We start from the raw sequence: 12,374 nt of genomic DNA, 5'->3' as shown, positions 1-12,374 counted from the left end.
ATTGCCCCAAATGAAAGGCTGATCTTGGAAAGACAGAGCCTTTTGGGTGGGTTGGGAGGCAGTTAGGAAGGGAGGGAGAGCAGGGGAGAGAGAGAGAAAGAGAAAGGAAGAGAGAGAAAGGAAGAACAAGGCAATCTTTATCAGGGCTGAAGCTAGTTGCACACATCAGGATGAACACACAGCCAGCTCTAAGCAGTGCTAACTCCTCAGGGGAAGGAGTCCGCAGGTATGACTGCCTCCAGAGGAATGTGCAGGACACGGGAAGGTGCCAGTGTTTTGGGACGTTGTTCAATTCCAAGCACAGTAAGACATGCCCCTACTACGTGAGAGGTTCGCAAACAGCTTGCACAGGCTGCTCCGCAACAGCAGCCAGTCAGGGTAACCTCCACAATCTGCCAGTGCTGCTGTCCCCTCTTCTCCCTTTCCCACATCCCACTGGAGGAGAAATCCAAAACTCTTCTTACCTGCAGCTGCAGCCAATAATTTGGCAGGAAAATGATTCCCCCCCGCCCCCCGCCCAGGACACCTGCCATGATATAAGTAAGGGGTAGTGGAAACCCCCCCCTTGCTGCAAGAGGGCTTCAGACATGCAGTCAGGACTCTTGTGCAATCTGCCCACCAGTCTAGGCAAGGAAGTGGCTGAGGGAAAGGGGCATAGCTACTGGGTGGTGGAGGTGAGGACCTACGCTGTGACAGGGAAGTGGGTTAGAGGGAGGAAAGGGTGAATGACCTATAGCTGCTGTCCTCCAGATGAGAGAGAGTGATGGGAGATGTGCGGGATGGCAAACTGAAACCAGGGCAGAGTAGCAAAAAGCATGAAGTAGGGAAAAGGGAAAAAGGAAAAGAAAAAGCTGAGTGGCTGGGGTGAAGCAGCAAGGCAGGAGGTCAGATGCTGGGCAGTGGAGTGTGCTCTTACGTTTTCTTTTAATGCCAGTTCCTTTTTCTCTCTTTCTTTTGGTTGAAGGAAAGTGCTTCTGAATTAGTGATAGAAAGACGCCTCTGAAAGTAAGATGCAAAATTTATTCTAGCTACCAGGAATAGGAACATCTGCCGGTTATCATGTAGCAATGTGTATTTGAGATAGCACCACATTTCATGAAAGAGGGGTAAATCCTGCACCACAACTACCAGCACGTGATCAGCCAGCCACTGGTACAGCATGGCTCTCCAGAACAGCAGCAATTCAGACTGAGCGTGTTTCACCAAAGGGTTCTGCCATGGGAGCGTGGGCTGCACCAGCAGATCCTCAGCCGTGAAACAGGCGTGCTGCGGGAAAGCAAAACACTGTAATGCCGGGAAAAACACTCCCTGCTGTGGCCTCCCCGCTGGTGGAGGGAGTGGGGCCGTTCCAGGGAGACACTGCAACAAAAGCAGAGCAGACCCTGGTCTCTGTGCTACCATGTGGCATGCCAAAGTTGCAAGACCTTTATATAGCAACTAAGAGGGAGTTTTAAATGGGAAACACTATACTGGGAAGCTGTTACATCACTACTGAAAAATCCAGTCAGTCCCAGTGTCCCACCCCTCTCCATGCTCTGACAGCAGAGACCACTGTCAGGCTGTCCAACAACTGTGCTCCACCAAGTCCTCTGATTAACTGGATGTGGGCCTGCTTGCCCACGAAACGAAGTAACAAAACACGGATACGTAGTGGTTTCAGGTGAATGGAAAAAATTGGAAGAGGTGGAAAACAAATGTTTCTGTGGACTGTTCTGCAAATAAAAGAGCAAATGCTTAAATGCTGATCATGTTGGGTGGGGATGAACCCCCATTGCTATGAGAAGGCAGCGCTGAATGAGCTCCGATTGGAAAAAAAAAAACCAAACAAACAACATGTTGAAAGCGACAGCTGAGAGATATGGATATGACACCTTGCCCATGTGAGAAAAAGGGAGTCTTGGGAACCAGGGAGGGAGCAATAAGACCCTTGGTGTGAGGGGCTGAAGGAGACAGAGGCAGCACCACTCCCTGAAGGGGCAGAGCCCTGTGCTGGCTATTAAGTGATTGCCATTACACAGCACCAGGTAGGGCGCTTTTGTCCTGTGTGCTGGAGTGACCCTGGGCTCAAAATGCAAAAACTCACTCTCAGGTCTGGAGCCTCCCTGCCATGAAACCTTGGTCATTTTCCCGACAGTTGCACTCCCTGTCTTCCCTGCAAACAAAGGGTTGGGCTGGTATTCACTCACTGAACAATCTGTTTATTTTTAACCCTGTTTCTCGGCATCTTTTAAACAACTGCCTCTTCCCAGCACACTCCCCTCAAGAAATCCCCTGAAGTGCTGTAAAATGAGGACGCCACATTTGGAGGCTCAGCAGATGCCAGAAGACACTCAGTTATCTGGCCAATGCTGCTGAACAAAGAGCTCTTGCCTCTAGAACTGGGGACAGAGTCAAGCGTGATCACCAACAGACCCTCCTTTGACAACTAAGCAAGGCCCAAGGGCACCGTATAGTCCTCTAGACCGAGTTTCTCTGAATTCTGTGACATGAAAACCAAACCAAGAGACCAAATCAATCCAAGCAGTTGTTAGACCTGCCTTGCACACTGTCACCAAACTGGTATTTGTTTTTGAGGAATGGACTCGAGACAGCAGAGTGACACAGACCAACACAACCCCCTTATCAATAAGGGAGGAAAGCTTGGCCTAAACCAGACACATACTGTCTCTGGCATCTCTCATTGCTTTCACCTGCATTAAAAGTCACTTCAAAAGAAAACAGCAACAGCCCTGCTACCTGCAGAACAGAGGAAACAGATCAACCCAATGTCCCAGGTTTTCGTCACCCATCATGCAGGAACAGCCACGTTTGTGGGACGGGCTGGTATTTTGAAAGCTGCAAAAATGAGGAGGAGCATAAGCCTCATTCTCTGCTGAAAGGGTAGCATGAGCCCTGCTGCTGGCTTCACTTCAGACACAACCAACTCTCCTTTTAGCTAGGAACAAAGGCAACACAACCAGGACACTAGTCCTGCCTCATACACGTGCTGAAAGCCAACACTGGCAAATCTAAACTCCTTGGACTACTCCTTCCTCCCACTGCTCCAGCAATGCCACGTCACATTATCATCCCAGCCTCTGTCATTACAGGAGATTCTCTTGCTCATTTCTTCAGTGTCAACAGCCTGGTTCTCCAGAGTCACACCCACACGAACTACATCTGAGCTCAGATTTCTGGCTCTCCTACACCTGCCAATTCTTTTACGCGTGTAGAATCGGATCAGGCTGTTCGTGCAAGTTTAGACCACGGGAGACTTCAGAATCCAGGATCTAGCTCATAAAGTCACACTGAAGAAATAGTGCCTCAAGGATCCAGCTATGTGTCCTCTCCATTTACTGCTTGTATAGGACGAGGCATTATGATACTGCATTTCAAGAACTGCAGTGATAAGCAGCCCCAGGGCAGGGCTTTCCCTAGCACACCTCCAGCCTCCCATGCATGCCCCCAGAAGAAAAACAGGGATTTTTAACTCACTCTGCAGCAGAAACAAAACAATTTAGATGCCCATCGTTCTCATCCAGGACTTCTCTGGTGCGAGCCTCCCCCGTGGACTGCAGGCCGATGACAATACACTGCAGGGAAACATAAGGGACGGCACAGCAAGGTGTCAGGGAAGGTGTAGCAGCCGGCATCAGGGAAAACAGCTACAGCCTCAAGAGATTGTATTTCACAGTCCCAGGTACACTGGACCCTGTCCCCAAGGTTCCCTTGGATCCTGTCCCAAATACGTGTTGGGCCTGTAGCCGGGCTCCTGATGAAGATCTTTCAAATCTTTCAGCATCCAAACCCGTACCTCTGTTCACACAACAGAGAGGATGAGTCTGATTACAGAAGCTAACTTACTTTGCTAGGTAGTTTCTGCCTAAAATTTCCCAGTTGCATCCAGATGGATGAAAGGACAGAGCTATGCTTGAGGTGAAGGACCTGGTACCTCTTCTACCTTGAACATGACCCAAAATACTCTTTCAGATCAGCTTGCCCACATCTACCATGAACCAACAGTGGGTAATGCCTTGGAAGACGAGGCCATGTTAACTCCCCAATATAATTTACTGTGAATGTTCTCAGGAACCCGGACACTGCACTTCATTCTGGTTAATCCGGAGAGCAATTCAGCCTTAAAGAGGTTTGAAATTGCTTTCAACTCAAGCTGAACAATAATGAACTCCCTTTGGTTGCAGACTACAAAAAAAATCACTTGTAACAGAAGACTGATGCCTGCTGCCACTGCAGCGAGGCTCTGATACCACACCTTATCCTTCGCCAGCTCTTCCTTGGCAAGCTCAACGAGTCGCCGGACTTTAGCAGCAATGCAGAGATACTTGAAGAAGCGCTGGTGAGCGGACCAGAACTGACCCCACAAGGACTTCCGAGACTCCAGGCCGATCCAGTCAGCTGCCTGCTGGAACACCATCAAGGCCTCTGCCCACTGCAGAGAATACCGAGAAAGGCTGAGTTAATAACCTAGTTTTCGTTTTCATTACTGCTGTGCAGGAGGTTAATAGAACAGTCTGGGGTTTGATAATCTGATTTAACATTAGTATTTATGTTACTGTGTTAGGCTGAATAACAGTCTGGTCATTCTCTCCTTTCTACATTACCATGATGTTTCAAGCTCTGGTTTGCAAATATGGGACTTTTAAATAGAAGCAGAAAAGTATAAGATTATTTTTTTACATAAGCTGAGCATGTGTACCCCTTTTCCTTCTTATAAACATACTAAGTTTGTGATCATGGCCACATTTAGGGTCCTCCAATGTAACAAGTGGCCATGCCCAAAGTGCAATTAAACATCAGTCTCCCTGCTGCAGTGGGACCAGCTCACCAACTTCGCTGCCTTGTCGTAGACAATCTTGTACTGCTGATCCAGTGGGATCTCCTCTATTCTGAAGGTCACTCCAGTGAAACTGAGCTGCCTGGCAATGTACATTCCGCTGACCTTCATATCCATTGCCACGATCTCCATTGCACCAACTCCCCTGGGAGAGGAAGACAGCTGTGAAACCCCTTCCTCTGCTACAGGGCAGCACCAGGTAGGCACCTCTGCAGAACCACCACCTCTCCTGGCTCAAGCTGCCCTCAGACACTGTTCTCAGGCATTGCACCCACCTCCCAAACAAAGGCTGCCACAAAATGTAAGTCATGTGAAAAGGGATGCTGGACATGACTTACCTCTTTTCAATTGCATGCAGGAACTCATCAAATGCTCTGAAAGGGGTGCCCTCCCCCCAGATCCCCAGGCGGCTCATGTAAATCATGTTTTTTGGCTCAGAGGCACCTGTTTGAACAGAACTTGCTGTTAGCAAAACCATAGCAGTTGTGAATAGTTTTAATGCAAGTAAAGGGAACTCTTAAGAGGATGGTCATTTGCCATTGTGCCTTAGGAGACCCCAGGACCTTTCCAAACATTGCCCTCCATACACTAAGTGGGCAAGCATCACCATACAGCTGAACAGCTGGCCAGAAACAAGTTAAACTGGAGAGAAATTAGTCTGACTTGCCAAAAAGGCACAAGTAATGACAGTGATGGGGCTTGGGGCAGGTCTTAGCACCCTAGGCTCCCCTCTAGCACTGCAGCACCATTCACCTCTTCTTGCATGAATGTGCACTCTCAGCATATGCACTCACATCTCAAGGGCATCCTTCAGACCAGAGAGGTGACTGGCAACTGTTTACGCATAGCACCCACACAGTGCCAAGAGAAGCTTACCTGTGGCACTGGCATAAACAACCCTTGCTCGAGGCAGCTTGTTCTGAAGGTCCAGCACTGCTTTGCCCATTTTAGTAGAGCTGGCATTTTTGGCTTTGTGGCATTCATCAAACACAATCTGGAGGGGAATGTCAGTTAAGGAGAAAGGATCTATTTTCATCCTGAGGATGGGAGCAGACAGAAAATACAACCCAGCCTCCTCCAACCAATTGGACAACCAGCCCCAATATCAACAGAACTGACTCATTCCCCACACAGCATGAAATCTGTTGGTTTTGCCTAGTCCTGTGGTCCTCAGAGCCCCATGTCATTTCGCCCTCCCTCTCTCTTCACTTCCGAGGTCTGTCTTGGCTTGTAACACTGAGGGAGAAGAACACTGAAAAGGTTAATCCCAGCTTCATTCTTCCCCTCCTCCCCATTAACATTGCAGCCCAGGAGGATGCATGTGCTTACAGCATTTAAATATCTACCAGAGGCACCAGGCTGCTCTGCACAGCTGCTCCCAGTGACTTCAGATGGCCCCAAGCTCTTTGTTCCTTGGTGAAGTACAATCACAAGCATGCAATTCTTCTCTATCCAGTTTTTTGGTTGGTTGCTTGTTTTTTTAAAAGGATACAACTCCATCAAAGTTTTCCCTGCACCACTCCAAAATCTGTTTTAAGCGTGTCCTGTGCTGTCCGCCTGCCTGGCTTTCACCAATCAGCGCAGAATAAGTGGCAAAGAGGACTCCTTCTGAGGTAGCTGTGTCACCATATTTAATCTGCAGAAGGAGGAAGAACAAGAGTACACACACTCATGATGCTTGTCCCCAGCATGTCGCACCCATCCTTTGCCCACAATCAATACTGCCGATTGTGCTGTGACTGTGCAGGACACATGCTCCTGACTCCAAGAACAAAACTCAATCTGAGAGAAGAACAGACAAAAGACTGTTGGTAGCTGACGTCTTTAGCACTTCTATTTGGCACTGAGATATGGTGATGACAGGGACTTTAAATGTCTGGATAAGTTCCACTAGCCAATATGTCAGCACATCTGGATGCATGCAGTGAAATGTGGAGACCACGCTAGGACTTCAATTTTCTGGCCAACTGAAGTCACTTCATTTTTTTAAGCAACAGTTTAGAATGTTTAATTGTTTTGAACACTCCCATTCATTTTAATTACTTCCAGAAAATAATTTTCTCTGTGACCAGGTGAGATTGTTGCCTATCTTACTGTCAAGGGTCCCACCTGTAACAAAATGAAAGGTAGGGGGAAAAAAAACATGGTCCCAATCTGAAGAAAGTTCCATTTAAAGCCTTTTTGGTCTGAAAACAAACATCCCTTTCAGTCTTTTAATGGAGTGCATTCAGAGGTGTCAAACACATGTAGTTTCCATTGACTTTGTATGAGCTGGTTGTTCAATACCATTAAAAACCAGAGCAGAGTGTTTCAGTGAACTGGCCAGCAGTGTAACAGGCACATGCCTAGACAAGGCTGATGCACTGGACAAGAGACTGAAGCACAGGCTATGAAGAACCCTGTGAACAGCCACTACACAGCTGCTGATTGTTTCTTTTGAGAAATACTTCATCTTCATCACTGAATAACTGGAAGAAAGTCTGAAAATTCTCTGATTTGCTCAGCCGCAGGGTGCTCAGCCACGGCACCATGTGTCTGCAGACCCCTCGTAGGTACCAATCTGTGCATTTATATGTGCTCCCTTACTTGCATGGTCTGAAAAGCGGTTCCATGAAACCAGTGCTGGGACACGTTAGCCCACGAGAGCAGAGCACAACCACATCTAAGAGAAGCTGTTGCCTCTGCAGGACTCTTCAGGAATGGGGAAGAAGGTTCAAGTCCTGCTGTACTTTGCACTTACCTGGAGACATATCTCATTCCCTGCAGGGAATGCAGTGCTTACAGTGCAGCTCTGCAGTGTGTATAAAAATAGCAAGAGTCCAGAGTGGGAAGAGCATGCTGAGAGAAGGGAACAGCAAGCAGCTTGCTGTCTGCTACTGCCTGTGCCACCAGCCACGCGGAGGCAGAATCGATTGCTGCTTTACATGCTAAGGCAGATCCATCTAACTGCTACTGTAGGCTCATTTTCCAGAACACCATTACAACTTCTCTCCCTACCTTATTTAAAGCATGCACAGGAATGTGGGAGGCTTCAATGTCCTTCAGGTCTCTCTCAGCATCATACTTGAGATCATTGGAGACGCTGAACCTGCAAAGCAAGATGTGGGTCTGGTTATCTCCTAAAGAGATAGTCAGGGCATGCACAGTGATTAATAGCTCTGACTAAAGCAACAGTAGGTGTACAAAACTGTCACATTTCCAACTGCCCACACACCTCAACACAAGATCCTACAGCAGACTCCAGTCTGCCACTTATGACAAGCTGTGTGTATTCTGCAGTAAAACCCCATACTCCAGGGGCTTGAGTCTGCACCCAGGAAGTCCACAAATACTCCTCTGCTGACTTCAAAGAGAGCGGGGATAGGCTTGACATTGCACTCCAAGTAGTACGTAATCTGCTATTTCATAGTGACTCATTCTCCATCACCACTGCAGGGGAAATATTCCCATTTCACAGACAGCAAACAGGCACAAAGAGGTGGAAACGACTTACCCAAGGCCACAGCATGAGTCAACTATAAAGCCAACATCAGCACTCAGGAATTCCTTACTACCAGATCAAAACTAACTCCAAGGTCTTACGGGAAAAGGGGGGGGGGGGGGGGGGAACCCAACAACTTACCACAGAGCTTTTTTCCTCCCTTTAAGATAATTTTCAAAGATGATGCCCGCAACTGTCCTGCCCTTTCCAACTCCAGCGCCGTCTCCAATGAGGAACCCAGCTCGCTGGCCATTGGGTAATAAAACTTCATGTTGCTGCAACATCAAGAACAAAACTGGAAATTAAACTAGATTTGCCTTTGCTAACAGCTTTGATGTGAGCTTATAAGAGCACCACTTAACTCTTTCACATATACCATCAATGCAAGTGCATTTCCTGCTCAGGTAAATGACAGCAGGAATGGTCAAGTGTCACGGCCAAGCTCACAAATTCCAGTTCTCAGAAAAGGCCCCCAGACCCCCAAAATGTAAAGCACTCCCCTCTGCAACAAAAGTCAAGGGTTCTTGCCTCTTTGGGAAACAGACCCCACAGAAGTCTCTGGCTTCCAATAATCCTTTCAGAAGGCATTTAAAATGCCATATGCCAAAGCTTCCAAAGTTTCATCACCTATATTACAGGTTATTTTAAAAAACAATTGAACACCTGTCCATCCAAAAGGCAGTTTCTTTCTAGTGTAAGACATGCAAGCTGGGCAAGGTGGAGCCACATACCTGGCAGGCATAAATGATTGCTTCCAGCTGTAGTGCAGAGAGTGACCCTTTGTCAGCAACGGAGCGTGGCAGGGAAAGGCTATAGGTGATGTCAGGTGGGGGGACACTGGATAGAGTGCTCGTTTCAACCACAAGGTCAGGGTGATGCTTCCCAATCTTGGCTAAATGACAACACAGAAAACAGATAACTCAAGTTCTTCACTCCCATGCAGCACCTCAAAAAGTACTGCAGACCTCATATTAATAGCCTGTAGCCCTCTGCTCAGGAACAGAAGAGACAAGCCCAACCCCTGCTATTCACTCTTTTTGTTCCATTGAAATTTCAGATTTCAAAACCAAGTCATGCCCCTCCCCAAAGCAAGCAACAGAAAAGCGTTCTGTTAAAGTATTGTAGCACCAACAAAGGATCTGTACATTCGTAAAGTTTTTTCTAGAAAATCACAAGCTTGGGATGTGCCACAGCAAACACCATATATTGCTTGCAGGAAAATAAGGGAGCAGTTAATCAGGTTGGTCCGCAGTGGAGTTAACAGAACTTCCCATACTCATGTGATAGCAAGACACTCACATTTTGAAGGTACATATTCTGCATAAGTCTCTGTTTGCCCCAACTCTTCTGTTTCTTCCTCCTCACCTTCATCATCCTCCTCTGCAGGAGCCTGAGACTAAAAAGAAACACAGCATTGACCAAATGTTAATGGTCACATTGAACTATGGATGCACGCAGTGCTACACAGTGCCAGAAACTACCATTTAAACCATCTCTATGCAAATTCACAAACCGTTCAAATACAATTAATTTCATTTATAGACTACAGCAACACAAGGAAAACCATCTGCAAGAGCCCACCCCAGGGGCCCAGCAAGTGCTTTAAGAGCTACTTTCAACGCCTAGTCCACACCAAATTAGGGAAAGATGTTTACATCACTTTTCAGATGTGCTGTGGGCTAGCATGAATTCTGTCCAGCTGTGCGCTAATCTGGCCCTGAGTAAGGGACCCAGACCAGCTTTAAACTCAGTGTGGTACTCCACAGCACAAAGCGGTCATGAAAGCCCAATCATTCTTTAACATAGCAAGGTTCCACCAAGGGAAATATAAGACACTTCTGGGAAAGGCCAGTGACTTGTAACTGTCTGATTTTCTCACTCCCTCTGAGGGGAAAACAATCAGAACTGCTCCCCTCCATGCTGTGATGTTACCAAGTTAAGAGCCTGGTGTCTAACCCTAGTAAAGCCAACCATTATTCTCACCTGGTAGCTTATGAGGAGTGGTGTGTTGGGGACAGCAGGAACATGGTCATTTGAACTGTTTAAGCCAGTGAACGATCTGCTGGGTGAGAACAGCTGGAACAGAAAGAGTGCAGGTGAGAATGCAGCCTTAACCCTCAGCCCTCCAACCCCAATAAGTATGAAAATACAACAGTAAAGATACTTGTGCTCTGTACTCAGATCTTACACTCTGATATTGTCAGTGGACTTTAATACTTTGTGTGAATGAAAAGCCCTGGACAGTAATTCTGGAAACTAATAAATCTTGCAAATGCCGTACAACATACACACAGGGAATAACTGACCAAGGTAAATACATTCTTGCAAGAAGTGTGAAAATTTTGTGCATGTGCCCACAGGTGATGAAAGCCTGCAGGGATGCATGTCCTCCCACACCTGCAGACAGGAGTCTTTCTACCGTAGTTGTAATAACTACATGGCATTAAGATGGGTCATCGTGAAATGCCACATTTTGCCTTGAAACCTGAGATCTCAGGCATAAGCCCACCTTTCATACACCTCCCATTAGCACTAACAGATTACCTGTGCAAACGTTGCCACTTACGAGCCAGCAGTCCCTGTCAAGACCTGATCAAAGATTATTATGGGAATATTGGACTTGCTCTGCACTGGAGCAGTTAACGTTAGTCACTGTTTTCCCATTTGCTTCAATGGGAGCTCTGTACAAAACTGCTCTGCCATTCCTGACAAGACAGGTCCTTGTTAAAAGGAGCCATGCAGATTCTCATTGTGGGGTCATGTGTTTTATTCTGAACTGGTGACTCCAACTGAGAGCTCTGGTTAGATTTGCTAATGGAAGAGAAACACCAACACTTTGGGGACCAGAAGAGGAGACTGGAGTACAGCCAAGGAGATCCAAACAGGGGGAATGGGAAAGACTGAAAAAAACCTGCAACCAAAAGCCATCGCTGGGAAAGGACCAAGTGCTAAATCAGAACACCAACACTTTACATCTTCTTACAAACTGCCCTTGAGGCAAGTGTTTACTTAATGATTTTGCAGTTTTGTTTTTAACATTAAAACCACTGTTCAAAGGAATTACCTTACTGCACCAGAGCACAACCTGTGGGTCAGCACCAATTAACAGCTGCCCAGAGGTTAAGGACTGCTACCCTTTGCCTGAGACCACCAAAGCCTGCACACTTCCAGCTGCCCTTCAGGCTCACCTCACTCTTGCAGAGATCAGGACCACTGGTGAGGACCTCCACCACAGACACCAGCCACGAGGCCCAGAAGCTCTGGGCTGCACCAAGACCCCCATCAGGCCAGCCACGGCGGTGGTCAGGCTGCCATATGGGCTGGCCAGGTCTCTCCAGGCACCAACTGCTCTGTCAGAGTTAATGATGGCTTTGGACCATCCAGCCCACTGCACCGCAGCCAGCTAGGAGAGCTCCCAGGATACTCCTAGCTGGGAAGGTACAATCGAGGAGATCCTTTCTCTGCCCCCACACAAACAAAATCACACTGGAATTTCCCAAAAGCGAGCAAGGTCAAGCCAGCAGCTCATGGCATCCAAAGCAATCAGCAGTTCCAGAAGCAGCACTACTTGAAGTTTACAGCCTGCAAAGACTGCCAGACTTAGAGACCCATGCTCCACCAGCAGAAGAGAAAGATGGGAAGTTCTTAAGCATAAACACTCCAATTATTTCCTTTTTTTTTTTTCTAATTTAAAAAAAAAAAAAAAAAAGAAAGAAAAAAAACACCCTCCATTACTGGAAGCCTGAGTCAGAATTACCAGAAGGAAGCTGGATGGAAGAGCTATTTTCAGTGCCAGCAAATCTGGAAAGCAGGTGAAACATCTCCACCTACAAATCTGAGCTCAGTATGTTTCTTCTTAGGCAAGAGAAAGGCCCAGATGTGCTGGAATAGCAGGACCTGCTTTGCTTCTCTCAGCTCTAGCAGTGGAAGGTTAATCCAAGTCTGGTTTTGCATCACACAATCTTCAAAGCACAAATCCCTGCTATCCCAATTCAGCAACGGGGCTCTGGCACACAGCATTTCATCTCAGGTATTGCAAAGGAAGCGACAGAAACCTTG

At 47.2% G+C, this 12,374-nt stretch overlaps 1 protein-coding gene across 6 annotated transcripts in view; it reads right to left on the bottom strand.

Moving 5' to 3' along the window:
• SBNO2 (strawberry notch homolog 2) overlaps nucleotides 1-12,374 on the bottom strand; it is a 69,458-nt gene that overhangs the window by 12,523 nt on the left and 44,561 nt on the right. For 5 of the 6 annotated variants that reach the window (XR_007506985.1, XR_007506986.1, XM_049807865.1 and 2 more), the window contains 12 exons: nucleotides 10,299-10,391; nucleotides 9,615-9,711; nucleotides 9,047-9,207; nucleotides 8,457-8,590; nucleotides 7,832-7,922; nucleotides 6,327-6,470; nucleotides 5,711-5,828; nucleotides 5,173-5,278; nucleotides 4,826-4,979; nucleotides 4,253-4,429; nucleotides 3,475-3,572; nucleotides 917-999 (listed from right to left, as the gene is read on the bottom strand). Coding sequence is in view for 4 of the 6 variants with exons in the window: in XM_049807865.1 (XP_049663822.1) it covers nucleotides 917-999; nucleotides 3,475-3,572; nucleotides 4,253-4,429; nucleotides 4,826-4,979; nucleotides 5,173-5,278; nucleotides 5,711-5,828; nucleotides 6,327-6,470; nucleotides 7,832-7,922; nucleotides 8,457-8,590; nucleotides 9,047-9,207; nucleotides 9,615-9,711; nucleotides 10,299-10,391 (1,456 nt within the window). In the remaining 2 variants the exon portion in view is untranslated. Of the gene's footprint in view, nucleotides 1-916; nucleotides 1,000-3,474; nucleotides 3,573-4,252; nucleotides 4,430-4,825; nucleotides 4,980-5,172; nucleotides 5,279-5,710; nucleotides 5,829-6,326; nucleotides 6,471-7,831; nucleotides 7,923-8,449; nucleotides 8,591-9,046; nucleotides 9,208-9,614; nucleotides 9,712-10,298; nucleotides 10,392-12,374 lie in introns of those variants that run through there. The other variant, XM_049807868.1, reaches the window with a different exon arrangement.

The sequence above is a fragment of the Accipiter gentilis genome, chromosome 8, assembly GCF_929443795.1.
Source record: "Accipiter gentilis chromosome 8, bAccGen1.1, whole genome shotgun sequence".
Classification (NCBI taxonomy): domain Eukaryota; kingdom Metazoa; phylum Chordata; class Aves; order Accipitriformes; family Accipitridae; genus Astur; species Astur gentilis.
This window is presented reverse-complemented; position numbering and strand designations above follow the sequence as displayed.